This window comes from Schistocerca serialis, chromosome 6 (genome assembly GCF_023864345.2).
Source record: "Schistocerca serialis cubense isolate TAMUIC-IGC-003099 chromosome 6, iqSchSeri2.2, whole genome shotgun sequence".
Taxonomy (NCBI): domain Eukaryota; kingdom Metazoa; phylum Arthropoda; class Insecta; order Orthoptera; family Acrididae; genus Schistocerca; species Schistocerca serialis.
Window position 1 is genome coordinate 125605528 of NC_064643.1, and position 18453 is coordinate 125623980.

The 18453-nt window shown below is 42.2% G+C and overlaps 1 protein-coding gene across 3 annotated transcripts in view; it reads right to left on the bottom strand.

Annotated features, from left to right (window-relative positions):
- The window catches only part of LOC126483960 (inactive dipeptidyl peptidase 10), a 1424293-nt gene that overhangs the window by 189774 nt on the left and 1216066 nt on the right, over positions 1-18453 (bottom strand). The window contains exons 10-11 of one of the 3 annotated variants that reach the window (XM_050107257.1): positions 16948-17051; positions 5142-5271 (exon numbers count right to left, since the gene is read on the bottom strand). In XM_050107257.1, coding sequence (XP_049963214.1) covers positions 5142-5271; positions 16948-17051 — 234 coding nt within the window. Of the gene's footprint in view, positions 1-5141; positions 5308-16947; positions 17052-18453 lie in introns of all 3 variants that reach the window. The other 2 variants (XM_050107256.1, XM_050107255.1) reach the window with 2 other exon arrangements.

The following is an 18453-nucleotide window of genomic DNA, read 5'->3' on the forward strand; positions in this document are numbered from 1 at the left end:
GTGGAGAGTACAATAATGCAACAACTGCCAATTTGGTAAAGTAACAACATTTGGTCGTCAATTTGAGGTCACCAGGAGCTAAGGTCTCCTCCTGGTTATTTTGATGAATTGCTACGTTTGTTTTAATCCAGTTTTCTTAAAAAAATGTTCGGAACTACCCTCGCATTGCAAGGATAGTACCGTGCCACTTTTTTCTGCATGGGTAGCCGGTGGTGAAAGGGTACAGTACCGCCCAACATTGAAAATAGGTACGAAATTCTTGTCAGAACAACACATTTTTTGTGTAAAAGTAACTCAATTTCAATTAATACAGCGAAGCCGGATACCAGTGTGGGAAAGAATGACAATTTATTTATTTAATTGATCACATGTGCACTCCCTCAAAATAAATCCCTACATCCAGTTTGGTGAGATCTGTGAAAGGAATGAATGTATGGTCGTCTGCTAACCACAGATAGTGAATCGGAATATATGATCATCTTTGAGTCGATCCTTTGGCTACCTTTGGTGAGACCAAAGAGATGGAAGTTACCAGAGCTTTGAGCGTCTGAAATGTGGCTGACCAATAAGGTAGCAAGGTGCTTCTCCCACTTCGAGAGAGGTGCGAGAGAATCAGAATACGGCCATGTTTCAGCACTCTGCCGCTGAACCTTCTGCTGTAAAGACCTGTTTTTTTTGTTGTGCTCCGGAATGAAAGAGTGGAGGCATGGTATGGATGTGGAATATTTAAGAGTAGTTAGAATTAATAATTTCTCTTTCACAGGACCTTTTGTGGGGAAAATTACAAAGTGAGGCAGGTAATTTTAAGGGGATTGTAGTAAACCAACGGTCACAAAGAGCCCACGTGTAGATATAAGTTGAGATACTTCCGTGAGCTTAAGCTGAAATATTTAAGAATTAATAGCGTGTGTACAATAAGCTGAAATATTTAAGAATTAATAGCGTGTGTACAATAAGCTGAAATATTTAAGAAATAGCGTGTGTATCATAAGTTGAAGTATTTAAGAAATATCATTCCGTGTGACGCTGAATTTAAACTCTGAGAGAGAATCAAGGTGAGTCGGCCGTTTTTCCAGCAACGCCACTTGGCTTGCATTGCACAGGAAGACGTGCGTTTATCTCCAGAGTTCACAGTAGGAAAGTAGAAATTACAAAGTGGGGCAGTGTCGTGTGAAACTGGGATAAATATTGATTGAAGTGGGAAAGCGGAAAGTGATGAAGTTGTAACCGTTCTTTGTGTAATATTTCATATTGTTGTGTTGTGTATGTCGTGTAATTTGGGTATGTGTGTTTTGCATGGGAGTAGCAAGGTAGTTTCGAAAGATTTGTGGGTATGCCTGTTCCTTCTGTATCGCTCGATCTGGAGGAAAGTTTCGTGAGGATTATTGTGAGAGGCGAAGTGTGAGGTATAATAAAAGATCCACCATCCGATCCAGGGAGTGCACTGTTGCGGTAAATAGATTACGAGACCATAGTATTGAGATTCACTAACGTAAAGCCATGCCCACTGGGCGGAATTTCTCATGTGATTTTGTTGTAGGTTGTAGAATTTGTGTGTTTAGGAATAAATCAAATAGTGAAAAGAAAGAGATTGGTGGCCTTTTTCATTAAATTGTATGTTATCGTAATGTCCCGAATTTATATAAAAGCCGTTAAATCAAAGACAAAAGGTAAATGTGGTATTGCCAGTGCGTAGTGTACAGTCAGAGTTCTATAAATCACTGATAGTCAGATGCGTGTTTCCGTTGCGTATTATTCATACAGGAGGATAATTTGTAACTAAATGGTAAGATACGAGAATTCATGTTGCTCGATAAATTAAGGAAGAATCCACTCGCTTGGCAAACCACTCATCTTGCAGGCATGACTGCTTGATGCCACAGTATGAGAAAGGCAAGTGGGTGCCTCTCACGCCATTGTGCCGATCGTTTCGGTACTCAATAGCACCGAACGGTCTACTACTCGAATTAGAGTCCCTGCGTTATTCAGTATTTCGCTAGCAATACCGTTCGGGTCTAGAGAACCGAAGCGCTATTATCGGTTCGTGTTGCGCAAGCCAATCAAAAGCAAGCGGCCGCAGATCCGCGCATGCGCACTGCAGCGCGCACAGCGCCACGAACACAAAGCGGCTAGCAGACGACACAGGCGCGCTATTCTTCCAAGTACCGAAAACTGCGTTTACGTTGCCATAACGCATGACGCCGCATTCGATAGATCTGAAGTGCCCGCCTTCATCGCCCTTGCCTCCTCCTTAACAGTATCAGGATCAGTATATCCATTTCCATGATTCTCAGCTGAAATGCATAAAAATTTTTACAGTTTCTCTGACCGCATGTTTCCATGTGTTGTGACTTGGCAACACAGCCAAGCCACTATGAGAGGAAGCCGAAAGGCATGCGTTTAAGCTCACGCAGGCTGGCGTGAGGTCTGGAACAGTTAAAGGAGTTGAGCCTAGTAAAAAAAGTACGTAGCTTCTGGAATACTTAACTTTAATCCATAATTGGTGAACATCGGTCTGACGGTACATGCATCACAAGATAAATAGCAATTGATAATGGCGCCTTGCTAGGTCGTAGCAAATGATGTAGCTGAAGGCTATGCTAACTATCGTCTCGGCAATTGAGAGCGTAATTTGTCAGTGAACCATCGCTAGCAAAGTCGGCTGTACAACTGGGGCGAGTGCTAGGAAGTCTCTCTAGACCTGCCGTGTGGCGGCGCTCGGTCTGCAATCACTGACAGTGGCGACACGTGGGTCCGACGTATACTAACGGACCGCGGCCGATTTAAAGGCTATCACCTAGCAAGTGTGGTGTTTGGCGGTGACACCACACCATGCATGCAGAATTACGATATCGTATTCGACTGTATTCTACAGATTGTCATAAATGCGGGATTATGTCATCTTATTCTCATTCACACTGACACCGTCTTTTGGATTTTACGTTTCGGAAAATGAGTTAGGAATAGTGTGCAGTACCACATTGTACTAATACATCTATAAAAACACCCAAAAAATTGATTCTAAGAGTTTCAAAGAATAAGAAGATAAACAGAATGTGGTTATAACACACTCCTAGAGATCCAAATGATTAAGTAGCCCACTTCCCCATATGACTCGTCAACGATTTGGATCTTAAAAACAAAACTGAAAAAAAGAACGCGTTTTCGAAAGCTCCTGCAGTTCGTCGAAGTTTATAACATGGATCTCATGAATGAAAATGTTTCGTATGTGGTGCTACAGTCTAAAAATATTACGGCAGAGATCTTCCATCTCTGTCTACTGTGGTTGAGGATTCGATCGCAGATAAATACTTGTGACAAGCAAGATTATGAAGGTGACTGCTCCTACTTACATTCCCAGTAATTTAAGTTGTGCTCTTAGATTCCTGTCTAACCGCATACTCGGAAATCGCTACATATTCGGAAAAAATGGTGAATAATTTCTGACAAGAAAAAATTTAAAGGTCACTGTCGGTTGTTTCACTCACAGCAATTTCATATTTCGTATTTGAAACACAAATGGTGCAAATGGCTCTGAGCACTATGGGACTTAACATCTGTGGTCATCAGTCCCCTAGAACTTAGAACTACTTAAACCTAACTAACCTAAGGACATCACACACATCCACGCCCGAGGCAGGATTCGAACCTGCGACCGTACCGGTCGCGCGGTTCCAGACTGTAGCGCCTAGAGCCGCTCGGCCATTCCAGCCGGCATTTGAAACACACAGAAATCACGAAATCATTACTGAGTAAGTGCGCTCTTACATGTAAGTAACAACCAATATTGCAGAAAAATCTTAACTTACACGTATTAGAATGTCTCAGAACGTGTAGCATACATGAAGAGGAAAAAAAAATTTTTTTTTTTTTCATCCACCCCATGCGCGAAGCCGTAACCTTTTGTAGCGCATTCACGCGCGCTAACCACTTGGCCACGCCGAACAACAGACGCGCAAATCTCAATTCTTGTAGTATTGTGTAGGGGAACGTAGGCTGACTTCGTTGCCAAACGGTGCTGCGTAAGTCATAAATGCGTGATAGTTTGGAAGGTTTCCAATATCAAGCTTCACGTAATTGCTTTCCATTGTTACTTGAAAGTTGTTAACACGTTTCGATTATTAAAAAAATGGTTCAAATGGCTCTGAGTACTATGGGACTCAACTGCTGTGGTCATCAGTCCCCTAGAACTTAGAACTACTTAAACCTAACTAACCTAAGGACATCACACACATCCATGCCCGAGGCAGGATTCGAACCTGCGACCGTAGTAGTCGCACGGTTCTGGACTGCGCGCCTAGAACCGCGAGACCACCGCGGCCGGATTCGATTATTACTAACCCATTTGTGGGAAAAAGTACGCAAAGGCACTAGTAACGTCAGTTCACACTCACGTAATATACGTAAGCATAGCCGATGTCTTGATATTTAATGATGTTTAAACTCGTGTTTGCATTAAAATAACACGTATTTTGAGAGTATATTGACCGAAAATTGTTTTTTTTTTTTTTTTGGATGTAATCATTCACAGTAACAACCTAACCTAACCGTATTTCTAACAAAGGAAAACAGTCTATTACGAACACACTTTCCAACCAGATGCGTCCTCTGGTGATTCTTTAGTAACACAATCACTAAATACAAAGCTAAAACCGCTAAATATGTTTAAAATAACAAATTATTGGTGTACATAAACAACAGCTCACCGATCGACAGGGCCAGACCGAAATCCAAAACCTCTCGTTACAATTGTCGTAAAATCGGTGGGAGGACCGTTCGGTAACAAGTCTCAGAAGCTTACTGAATAGGATATCTCGGTAAAGAACCGAAAATGACGTCACTACCGAGACTAACCTACTACACCGATCGGTATGAACGATACAGAATAGCGCCCCAGGAGGCAGCGACCGGCGGTGGTCGAGTGGGTCGCGCATGCGCACTATACGTGCAATGGGGCCGCCTTACACATAGCAAACCAAGTCAGTACGATGGCGTGCGCCAGCTTACGGGCGTTCCCGAGTGCCCGCGCCTTATGTCGCAGCGTTCGAGTAGGCCAGGTCACCAAGCGCAGCTATCTACAGCAGCTACCGGCCAGTAGAGAGAGAGAGAGAGAGAGAGAGAGAGAGAGAGAGAGAGCTCACCTCGACGCAGGTCCAGTTGGGCGCGTGGCAGGTGCTGATGATGCTGATGTTCTGAGCGCGGTTGAGCCAGACGGCCGACACCTCGTGGTTGTCGTCGCCCACCCAGCCGGCCGACGTCAGGTAGAACTCCCTGCTGCAACACGCACCCTCAGCTGTACGCTGCACCCTGTTCGTCAGTCACAGCTCTGTGTAGCCGGTGCGGCCAGTTCTCTGCACGCAGTCTTGCACACTCCTCATTCACAGCAAAAAATTATCAGTACCAACACTGAAATACTGAAATGATTGGGAGCAGACACTTTAATTTTAAGACTACACAACGCGTTCGAAATAATTTAATTTAATCATTAAGTGTTCCAATCAAACGGTGAATGTAATAAGCACTGTTTTGTGAACTACCTGTGCCACTTTTTGGAACTGAAGTCTAGATTATCAGAGTATGTAGTCCACAAATTTACAATGCGACTGCTATCTAAGTTGCATAATTAAATAGGCATCTCCAATTGGTCACAGGCTAGATAATAAAATCTTATTCATATTTCATGAGCCTCCATCCACTCACACACAGGTCACAGCGAACGTTTATAGTTAATCAGTGCACACTTAACCAGTCATGAAATGTCCAAATAACCCAGAATTAAATCTGAACAAGTTTCTTTTCAAAATCTTCGAAGAGCCGCACACAAATCTGTAACTAAGAAAACACTGAAGACAATTGCAGATGTCTCACTCTATCTACGTGATGCTGGTTGTGGGAAAGCCAACGATTGTGTGCATGAATGTTCGTTTTTCATAAGTAAAATAACGGTTTCTGTCAGCTGTCACTTCTTAGTAAGTGTGTTATGGTACTAAGCACAACGCGTTTCATTAAAATAATTCCAATTTTTAAGGCTACATTTTTGTATTTGGCCAGTGATGCGTGTGTTCTCCAGAGCGAGCTATTAAATATTATGCATTATGCGTCATTTCGTCTTTTTTCGCTGTGAAGCGAGAAATGAAAGAAAGTGCACTGTTTAAACGGACATGAGATTGCCGTTAGACTATTGCAGCATAGGTTTTTCGGTCCTACACTATGTTCTCATACACTCCACCGTCTCACAAATGGAAATATTGCAGTAAAACAGATAGGAATTTAAAGACGATACTTATAATACCTTAATTACTTTTAAAGATACAAAATAGACTTGTACCACCCCAGTGTTGATTCAGTACAATATTTAAGAGGAAGTGATTAATACGTAATTTCATGCGGTTACAGCATATCAGAAAAAATAAAGAAATTTTTATTTAACTTACCAACTGTTCAGTACATATATTGATGCCTACCTTTTCATGATGCCAACGTATCTCTAATCTCCTACTAGCCCGTTATGTCATTTTATGTGCTCTGAAGCAGTATCTTGCAGACTTGTTTCGTGTCTGCTAATGGATGGTGTACGTTATGTATGTGTATGGCTATCGCTCTGCATTGTTTACCTGTTGTAGATGCTCATGTTGAGGTGTTCAATGATCCTATTCACATGCTCCTGCCAATGATATTTAAACAAATGGAGGGTATGCATAATCCTGATCGTCCTCAGTTTACATTTCTAGACATAAAAATGTTATTATCCACCATAGAAGCATCCAGGGCAATTTGAACCCTTTATTAAATACAAAATACACTCTAAGAGAGAGAAAAAAAAAAAAGAAAAACGAGGCACTGTGAAGGAAATATCCGAATGAGACGGAAATCGGTAGGTGTGATGTACATGCATAACAAACAAATCATTGCAAATTTCACAGAAATTGGATGATTTATACAGGAAAAAGAGCTTCACAAACGTTTCGAGTCAAAAAGCTTTGCTCTGCCTCTGGCCCTTATACAATCAGTTATTCAGATTGGCACTGTTTGATAGTGTTGTTGCACGCCCTGCTGAGGGATATTGTGCGAAGTTCTGTCCAATTAACGCGTTAGATCGTCAAAATTCCGAGCCGGATGGAAGGCCCTGCCCATAATACTGCAAACGATCTCCGTTGGGAAGTGACCTGGGGACTTTGCTGCCTAGTGTAGCATTTGGGGAGCACGAAGACGAGCAGTAAGAAAACTCTAGCTCTTGCAGGCGAGCATTATCTTGCTAAAATGTAAGCCTAAGGTGGCTTGCCGTGAAGTGCATCAAAACAGGGTGTAGATCATCGTCGACGTACTGCTATGATGTAAGGATACCGCGGATGACAACCAAAGGGGTCCTGCTTTGGAAATAAATGACTCTCCAGACCATTATTACTGGTTGTTGGGCAGTCAGGTTCGTATCCCAGGGCTGTCCGGGCCATCTTCAGGCATGTATTCGTCTCTAAAAAATGGATCTGAGCACTATGGGACTTAACTGCTGAGGTCATCAGTCCCCTAGAACTGAGAACTACTTAAACCTAACTAACCTAAAGACATCACACACATCCATGCCCAAGGTAGGATTCGAACCTGCGACCGTAGCGGTCGCGCGGTTCCAAACTGTAGCGCCTAGAGCCGCTCGGCCACTCAGGCCGGCTATTCGTCTCTCTTCATGGCTCAGTTGGAAGCGGGACTCACCGCTGAAAACAATTCTACTCTAGTCAGTAAGATGCAGGGCCGAAGACGTGGTGGGATACCAACGTTACTGTCGCCCGCCATACGGCCGACAGGCACGAGTGGTGGTCTGGGGTGCCATTTGATTTCCCCTTTGGTTTTCGTCTGCGGCACTCATATAGCAGCTCGGGACGTCGACGATATTCTGCAGCACATTTTCTTGTCCCTCACGACAAGCTATCCTGGGCTTACATTTTAGCATGATAAAGTTTCTTCTGGTTGTCTTCGTGTTTGCCAAATCCTATCTTGACCAGCAAGGTCTTTTGACGACCTAAAGCGCCAGTTGGACAGAGTCTCGGCTGATATCACTCAAGAGGACATCCAACAACGCCTTCAATCAATACCAAACCGAATAACTGCTTGTATAAGTGCAGAGGTCAAGCAAAGCGTTTTGACTCACTCAATTTGTGAAGCTCTTTCTTTTGAATAAATCATCCTATTTCTGTGAAATTGCAATCAGTTTTCGGTCTGTACATGTACATCACAATTATCCATTTCCGTCCCATTCGGATAATTCCTTCGTGGTGCCTCGATTTTATTCTCTTGGACTGTATTTGCACATATAAAATTTTTGTTAGGTATAGTTTTAAGATGCAACAATTTTAAATTCAGTAACCAAAAATATATTGAACTGGTAAGGTAGCAATGAGCTCCTCATACATGTTACCTTTGATACGTTTGTAAAGAGTCTTAAAAAAATTACTCATTGCTGAACCACGCTGAATACTCTGCTACAAGGGAAATGTTGACAACGCACTACCGTCAATAACGGAGATAACAGTAATCTGGAGATCTGTAGTAACTTAACACTCAAAAATAACTTCCACAATAGAGAAGAAAAAAATACGAAAGTAAAAAATTCCTTGGTCTCTATACATGGCACTACAAGAACAGTTCTACCTCTACAGTGTTTTAGAAAGAATACAACAAAACCAACAGAAGCTGTAAAAAATTGTCAAGTAATTTGATTAGTGGAACAAGCGACAGAATATTTCCAGACGAAAGGAAGAACATGCCAAGAGCGAATTTTAAAGAACACCATGGGAAACACTACACCTACTTGAAACACTTGGCTACAATGCCTGATGTAAGTCTATGCGTTGTTGTAAAACTTCAGTAACAATCATTTCATTCAGTACGTTATGTGTTAAAGGATGTCAAGGCATGATGAGGAGGCTCATGCTGTTCGATATTACAGATTATGACGTAGCATTTTTAACGGCGCCAGCAAATTTCTGGGTTTTCATTTTGTTGCTGGATGGTATTACAAAGAATTTCATGTATGACGGCCAGTTAATATGCTTTCATTTCTAACGTGAAGATGGTCCTTGGGTGATTTGAATACAAGAGCATTGCAAACGGTTTTGCTTAAGTTCAAACACGTTACGTTGCAGTGCACCTTCTCTGCGACATAAGTATGTAAAATAGAGCGAATGTTACCGATTATCAAAATTTTCAAGTGTTTAGTGTGCGAGTATTGTTATCGCTTTTTCGTGTCCAGAGAATGCCAGGAATCGTAAAATAAAACTGATCGGTGACAGATCTCCATGTATTTCAGTTGATATTCACAACAGTCACGGTTGAAAGTAACATAAACATTCAGATAAAAAGTAACACTAATACACGGGAAACGATAGTTCCATTATTACATTATTAATATTTCTCATTAAACCAGCATGTGGGGTCCAGAGGAGCTTGAACTGGTATTACAGAATTGTGTGACTCGTGATAATTAGAGAACTGGGTCACTTCTCGGACATTAGATAGGAATGCATCATGTATCTATCATACAACAAATGAACACACTTAGATATTAAACTATTTCCATCTCGAAACATGTAAGTAGTCGAGAAATACCTAAAAAAATTAATGTTGTTTTGCTGGTGAACAAATAAGTACCATCATCTTAACTATAGCTAGTTATAGGATACACGCGATATAGCCGACTGAAATTCAATAGAAAAAACAAGATACCTTTTTTACCTGTGCTATTATCCTTTGCCTTCGCATATCTCGCGGTATTCCTCCCGTAGATAGGGGAAATTTTTTATGTCTACTAATGTTTCTCTCCCAGCTTTGCTGTTCAACTCCCTTGATTTTCTGATCACCTTGGCTTATCCTAAGGACGTTTTAGGAGCTACGTGGATGGTCCGTATTACTTGATATTGTCTGTTAACGTTAACATCACGAACTACACTTATGTGACGAAGTCATTATATAGCGATACGCACATATACAAATAGCGGGAGTATCGAGTACACAAAGCGTAAAAGGGCAGTGTGTTGGCGGAGCAGTCATTCGTACTAAGGTGATTCACACGGAAAGGTTTCCGTCGTGATTATGGCCGCACGATGGGAATTTGGAGACCTCGAACGCGGAATGGTAGTTGCAGCTAGACGCATGGGACACCCCAATTCTGAAATCGTTAAGGAATCCAGTATTGCGAGATCCACAGCGTCAGGAGTGTGTCGAGAATAGCAAATTGGAGGCATTGCCTCTCAACACTGACAACGCAGCGGCCGACGGCGTTCACTGAACGACCGAGAGCAGAGGCGTTTGCGTAGAGTTGTCAGTGCTAACAGACATGCAACACTGTGTGAAATAGCCGCAGAGATCAATGTGGGACGTACGACGAACGTATCCGTTAGGAAAGTGTAGAGAAATCTGGCGTTATTGAGCTATGGCAACAGACGACCGACGCGAGTGCCTGTAACAGCACGACTTCGCCTGTCTTAGGCTCATGGCTATATCAGTTGGATCCTAGACAACTGGAAAACCGTCGCCTGATCAGATGAGTCCCGATTTCAGTTGGTAAGAGCTGATGGTAGGGTTCGAGTGTGGCGCAGACCCTACGAAGCCATGGACTCATGTTGTCAACACGACAATGTGCAAGCTAGTGGTGGCTCCACAATGATATGGGGCGTGTTTACGTTGAATGGACTGGGTCCTCTGGTCCAACTGAGCCGATCGTTGACTGGAAACGGTTATGTTCGGCCACCTCGAGACCGTTTGCAGCCATTCATCGATTTCATGTTGCCAAACAACGATATCATTCCCCAGGCCACAAGTTTGCGCGATTGGTTTGAAGAACATTCTAGATAATTCGAACGACAGATTTCGCTACCCAGATCCCTCTACGTGAATGTCATAGACCATTTATGAGACGTAATCGAGAGGTCAGTCCGCGCACGAAATCATACATCAGCAACACTTTCGAAATAATAATAAAAATGTCGTGTGACGAGGGCCTCCCGTCGGGTAGACCGCTCGCCTGGTGCAAGTCTTTCGATTTGACGCCACTTCGGCGACTTGCGCGTCGATGGGGATGAAAAATGATGATGATTAGGACAACACAACATCCAGTCCCTGAGCGGAGAAAATCTCCGACCCAGTCGGGAATCGAGCCCGGGCCCTTAGGACTGACCGTCTGTCGCGCTGACCACTCAGCTACCGGGGGCGGACACTTTCGAAATTATGGACGGCAATAGAGGCAGCACGGTTCAATATTTCTGCAGGGGACTTGCAACAACTTGCCGATTGCATACCATGTCTCGTTGCTCCACTAGGTCAGGCAAAAAGAGGTGTGACGCGATTTCAGTTTATTTACCACAGATTTCGACACCTATTCTAGATTTTGCTTTCATATTTGTCACTGCCTTTTCGCATATTATGGTAAAAACTGAAGGTAAACTATTTGTCCATGTTACTAGACTTACAATGCAGCTTTTGCCATAGCTAGTATGCTTCTGACGCTAGAGATTAATTGTCTGTCTCGGCGTGTAATTCTTTTTACCTAAGGATGAAGCTTTTTATTCCGGTTTTATACGATTCAGTGACTTTAACAACACCGAACTTGATAATGCCATTTAGCAATTCTGCCTCCCAATCTTCAGATTACAATCTCCACTGGTGAAAGATATGGCAAAAACTACTGGAAGACAGCCATTCCCAAAATCGCAGCGAACAAACGGAAAGCATACAGAAAGTGTTACGGGGCTGTAAATCTCAGAAGCCCCTGCAGAATTTTAAAAGTGGGAACAAAGACAGTTGAGCGCGTTGCTGGGAGATCCGCTTCGGGTTTTTCGCGTAATTTCTAAATTTATACCCCGCTATATTTTTTACGCATGTCAGTGACAGAATCTCCAATACCCTTCCACGTGTAAATAAAAAGTAGCTCTCCATTTGGACTGACTAATATAATCCTCTAGCTCTTTAATTTTACTACCAACATCTTTTAGCGGTTCACTGCAGCGAACGGCAGAAATAAATTTTACGTATTATGTAATTTCCTCTGTCTTTTGAGATCTACTCATATGTCGTACATTGTATAGGCGCATGAAATATATTTTGATAATTTTTTGGTGCGTAATAGCTTAATGACATGGCCTTCTGCACAAGGAACCCGTAACATACATCATTTTTCTATCTATTACATACACACAATTGGCGCCACTATATGGCACTGCCTTAATCTAGTATATCATTAAAATTAATGTCACTGGAACGAAAAGTAACAGAATTTTTCAATATCATCGAAGGTTTCATTGAATTACAAACTTGAAAACTCATTACTGCACGGTAATTAGTTGCCAAATGCGTTATAACCCCTTTCCATCTTCTTCCGAAAGGATATAATGTAACTTTTTCTCCGGTGATTTTGCCTCCGCACGTCTCGGTGATGTGACCAGTATCACTGAAACTACCTGGCAGATTAAAACCGTGAGCTTGACTGTAAACTGAACTTAGAATCTTTTCTTTCACCGAGTCCTTACATATTAACCATTAGTAGTTTCCCATTACAATTTGCGTTGCAGACGACCCGACAAGGTCTCTTTATCACTTTGATAGTTTGATCCATGAGCTCACCTTTTTTCTGACCGACAGCACCCAAATGTTCAGGAGAAAATATCAAGGCGACATTTCAAAAAGATCTTGAACTAACATCTAGAACTTTTCAACTATGTTCGCTTCAATAGAAATATGATATGGGTCACTTTTATGGTCTAAGAAGTTAGTATCAAATTTCTTGATTAATGTATTTTTGGCTCAAAAATTCGAACCGATCTTCAATCATCGAATGTCGGGTTTAAAAAACACGTCTTCCTTCAGTTGCGATTCTGACACATGAAAACTCTTCTCGCAGAGGCACTAGAAACTTTCTGCGTCTTTGGCTAAGTTTTAACGAACTGTTTCATTAGGTCTAAATTTATTTGTAAATGTGGTAATAGAATTTTTGCGGATACATAAGACTCTCGCACAAATAGAAGAACAAGCCAAGAGCTTTCATAATAGTTAAGTCTTAAACTGCCGAGGCAGAACATTAATACCACATGCTTCACAGCGCGTTTGCCCATCTTAGGAAAGCAATACGACAGCGGATGTGGATGGTATTGATTCGACAAGTCTTTAAGAGCTCTGGGAGGAATGTGGCACCAGGAATCTACGCACAGCCCTCGCAGTTCCCGTAAATTTTCTCCCTGTGTTTAGTGGGCGCAGACTTGATGACGCGATTGGGTCCAATATGTGTTCCGCCGCGTTTAGATCAAGTGAATCTAGTGGTCCCGACATCAACGTGATTCCACTGTCACTCTCTTCAAATATCTGTGGCGCCATACCAGCCTTGTGACGCGGATAGTTATTGCTTGATGCAGCTCTCCATGCTACTCTATCCTGTGCGAGCCTATTCATCTCCAAATAACTACTGTAATCTACATCCTTCTGAATCTGCTTACTGTATTCAACTCTTGATCTCCCTCTACAATTTTTACCCCTCACGCTTGCCTCCAGTACTCGACTGGCGAACCCGTGTTGTTTCAGAATGTATCCTATAAACCGATCTCTTCATTTGCTTAAGTTATGTCCCACATTTCTTGTCTCCTCAATTCTGTTCAGTATCTCTTCATTAGTAGTACCCACCCATCTAATCTTCAACAGCCTTCTTTAGCATCACGTTTCAAGAGTTCTATTCTCTTTCTGTCTAAATTGTTTATCGTGCATGTTCCCCTTCCACACATGGGTACACTCCAGAAAAATATCTTCAGAAAAGTCTTCTTAAAATTTAAACCTATATTCTGGGTTAACACATTTCTCTTCTTCAGAAATGCTTTTCTTGCCATTACCAGTCTACATTTTATATCCTCTCTACTTCGGCCATCATCAGTTATTTTGCTACCTAAATAGCATATTTCATTTGCTACTTTAAGTGCCTCGCACCCTAATGTAATTCTCTGGTTTAATTCGACTACATTCCATTATCCTTGTTTTGATTTTGTTGATGCTCATGATATATCTTCCTTTCAACACGCTGTCAATTCCGTTCAACTGCTGCTCCAAGTGCTTTACTGTGTCTGACAGAACTACAATGTCTCCCTGAAGTTTAAATCCTAATCCAAATTTTTCTTTGGTTTTCTGTACTGCTTGTTCAATGTACAGATTGAATAACATCGGGGATAGGCTACAATCCTGTCTCACTCCCTTCTCAACCACTGATTCCCTTTCAAGTCCATCGACTCTTATGATTGTCTTCTGGATTCTGAACAAGTTGAATATAGCCTTTCGCTCCCTGTATTTTGATACCTCCAGAATTTCAAAGACAGTTTTCCAGTCAACATTGTCAACAGTGTTCTGTAAGTTTGTAAATGCTATAAACGTAGCTTCAACTTTCCTTTACCTTTCTTCTAAGGTTAGTCGTAGGGTCAGTATTGCCTTGCGAGTTCTTACATTTCTCTGGAATCCAAACTGATCTTCCCCGACGTCGACTTCTACCAGTTTTTCTGTTCTTCTGTAAAGAATTCTTGTTAGTATTTTGCAACCATGACTTATTAAACAGGTAGTTCGATAATTTTCACACCTGTCAGCAGCTGCTTCTTAAAGTCTGTGGGGATTTCGCCTGTTTTATAAATCTTACCCGCTGGATGGAAGAGTTTTGCTATGGCAGGTTCTACCTAGGCTACAAATAGCTCTGGCGGAATGTCGCTTACTCCCAGGGCCTTGTTTCTACTTAGGCCTTTCAATGCTCTGTCAAATTTTGCTCGCAGTACCATACATCACAGCTTGCCTTCATGTATGATCTCCTCCATTTCTATAATATTGTACTCAGTTACCTTTCTCCTGTACAGACCTTCTTTATGTTCCTTCCACATTTCAGCTTTCCATTCACTTCTTTGAACTGGTTTTTCATCTGAGCTGGTGATATTCACTCTTCTCTTTTCCCCAAAGGGCTCTTTAATTTTTCTGTAGGCTGTATCTATCTTTCCCCTAGTGAAATAAGCTTGTAAATCCTTAGTTTTGTTATCTAGCGATTCCTCCTCAGCCATTTTGCACTTCCTGTTAGTCTGACTTTTTTTTAACGTTTGTATTCCCTTTCGCCTGTTTCATTTGTTGCATTTTTGTGTTTTCTCTTTCCATTCGCTAAAATCAATTTCTCCTTGTTATCCAAAGATTGCTACGACGCCTTGTATTTTCACCTCTTTCACCGTCTGCTGCCTTCATTATTAAATCTCTTAGCTACCCATTCGTCATCCACTATATTCTTTTCCCTTGTTCTAGTCAATCATTGCCTAGTGCTCACTCTGTAACTCTCAGTAACCTCTGGTTCTTTCAGTTTATTCAGGTCCCAGCTCCTTAATTTCCCACCATGAAACGCACTTTTTAAAAATATTCAGTGTTGATCGTGAAAAAATGGAAATGAGCGTATGGCATCGTTGGCCGGGAATCCCCTATTCGGGGAAGTTCGGCCACCAAGTGCAAATCGTATTTCAGTCGACGCCACATTGGGCGACTTGCGTACCGGTGATGAGGACGAAATGATGATGAGGACAACACAGCACCCAGTCCTCGACCGGAGAAAATCTCCAACTCGACCGGGAATCGAACCCGGCCCGCTTGCATGGGCGACGAGCACGTTACCACTCAGCTAAGCAGGCCGACCGTTAACCGTGAAAAATGTGGGTTATAGGGGTTTTTGTCATTGTATGAAGCTGAGCGATGTAAGGCCACAGGTTTCTTCACCGTTGACCTGTGTAATAATAGTGCCATATACGTCATGAAGATACAACCCACAATTTAGTCTCTTCATGTGTTGCGTTTTATTCATTTATTCCTCTTTGAATAACCCATTATCATATCACATGTAAGTTTCTTTGATTACATTAGTCTACAATCAATACTAATCCCTAAGTTCATTAAAAGATTATGAATGAAACACAGACAACACTGATGTAATATTTTACAGTAGTTATTATTTGTTACTTGAACCTGTTTTAGGTTGTTACCCCATCATCAGGTACAAAGATAAGTATGTGGTGCAGTGAAATTTTGTTTGATCAAAGGTTTTAAACTAGTGCATCTACAGATCATCTCTATTTCCAGAGATGAAAAATGTTAATTTTAGAATTAGGAATAAGACAGGAGGTATTATTTCAGTGTAAATGCGATATAAGATTATTTAACTAAGATAAAATAATAAAATAGGTTACACATTAACTGATGAACTATAGACAAATTAAAACAGTTGCACATAGAAGAAAATAATTCAAATTAAACTTTGGTGACAAATTCCAAAGGTGTGGCTGAACGAATTAATACCTTATCTTTAATAGGTCAGAAATTACAAATAGACAAGATATAACAGTGATATTAAGCAAATGGGTGAAGCAGCTGTGATTATACAAAATAATTTATTTTAACCGAAGGAGAGAAATTATAGGAACTGAAATAAAGGAAAACGGGGAATGTGAGTAAGAGGGGTAATTTACAATATGGACTGCATGGGATTATGAGTAGTATATGCAGCTGGAAGTGGTGAGTAAGGGAACTGTGTGTAAGTGGTGAGTAAGGGAACTGTGTGTGGTCATTCAGCACTAAGCTTGGGTTTATGAAGCAGTGTTTGTTAATCACCATTATTTCAAGAGATTTCATCTTCCTTCCTTCAAGGATATGATTACACAAAGGTTGTGTATGTTTCACTCGTAATGCATAAAATATTCTACGAAGAGCCGACGAAACAATCAGTCAGCGCAGAGCTTAAGATTCCAAAACTGATTCAAGATATTTTGAAAATAAAATTCAATCCAATACAAGGTGACGCGACATGAGTGACGGGAGACAGATGCGTGTCAGCGAGTGGAGGCAGAGGCAGGTAACCCGGTGAGAGCCGCGCGGTGCGCAGGTTAGTGCTAGTGAGTGGGTGACTAACTGACTCACGTCTCCTCGAGCACGGACGGCGGCCGAATCTCCCAGCGGAGGGGCTCGCTGTAGTTGCTCAGGTCCAGGATCCACAGCCGCACGTCCGGGTTCGTCGTGCCTGGCTGCAACAAGAGCCACGCTCCAGCCACACTCTGCGCCAACACCGCAGCGTAACACAACACACACACACCAGGGCGTTCATTGAGCAATGCAACACTTCATTTTTCTCGGCCGTTTGCGGAATTTGTTGCTGGACGCCGTGCGTTATAATCGTTTCAATCTCTACAGTTTCAGAAGTTGCGACAGGTAGTGGCGCTATATACAGTATTACCTTCAAAATGGCGTTTGCAATGGATATGCGTTCCAAGTAAAGAGCTGTCATTGAGTTTCTTGTGACGGAAAACTAGAGAGTCGCAGATATTCATTAGGTTCTTGCAGAAAGTCTACGGAGTGCTGGCAGTGAACAAAAGCACGGTGAGTCGTTGGGCAGGGCGTCTGTCATCACCGCAACAAGGTCGCTCAAACGTGTTCGATCTCCCAGGGAGGGCGACCGCACACAGCTGTGAATTTGACTCCTACAATGTTGGAACGTGCGGACAGTCTTATTCGAGGTTATCGGCGAATGAAAATGAAACACTTCGTTGCCCAACTGGGCGTCTTTGTTGGCAGTGCTGACACATTCGTCTCTCAGTTGGGTTACTCAAAGCTATGTGCCCGCTGCGTGCCTCGCCGCCTAACACAAGAGCATAAAGAGCAACGAAGCGCAATCTGTGAGGAATTGTATGCGCGTTTCGAGGATGACCGGACCATTTTTTGTCGAATATCGTTCAGAGGCAGCGAAACATGGGCCCATCACTTCGAACTGGAAATAAAAGATTGAGTGGTGCCACACCAACTTTCCTCTGAAGAAAAAGTTCAAAGCCGCAACCTCAGCATATAAAGTCATGGCGACAGTTTGCTCCAACTCTGAAGGGTTTATTCTGTTTGATGTCCTTCATCATGGTGCAACGATCAATTCTGAAGTGTATTGTGCTACCCTCAGGAAACTGAAGAAACGACCTTAGCGTGTTCGCCGCCTCAAAAATGCAAACAATCATATTCTTCTTCTTGAAAACGGATGGCCTCGCACACGTCTACGCGCCCGAGAGGAGCTAACAAAGCTTCACTGAACTTTTATTCCTCATCCAACCTACAGCCAGGATCTCGCACCTCCGACTTCCATCTGTTGGGCCCAACGAAGGATGGCCTCTTCGTGAAGCAGTACGTGAACCATGGGGAGATTATTGATGCAAGAAGACGTAGGATCCGATGTTGATTAGTAGAGTGGTACCGCGCTGGCTTACAGGCATTTCCGGTTAGGTGTCGTAAGGTCGTCACATTGTTCGGATATTATTTTGAAAACTAGGGTTTTGTACCCAAAAGAGTGGGGAATAATATGGATTGGTATCCTGAATAAAACCAACGTGTTTTCAGAAAAAAATGTGTTGCATTACTTTCTGAACGCCCCCGCCATTCTACAAGATC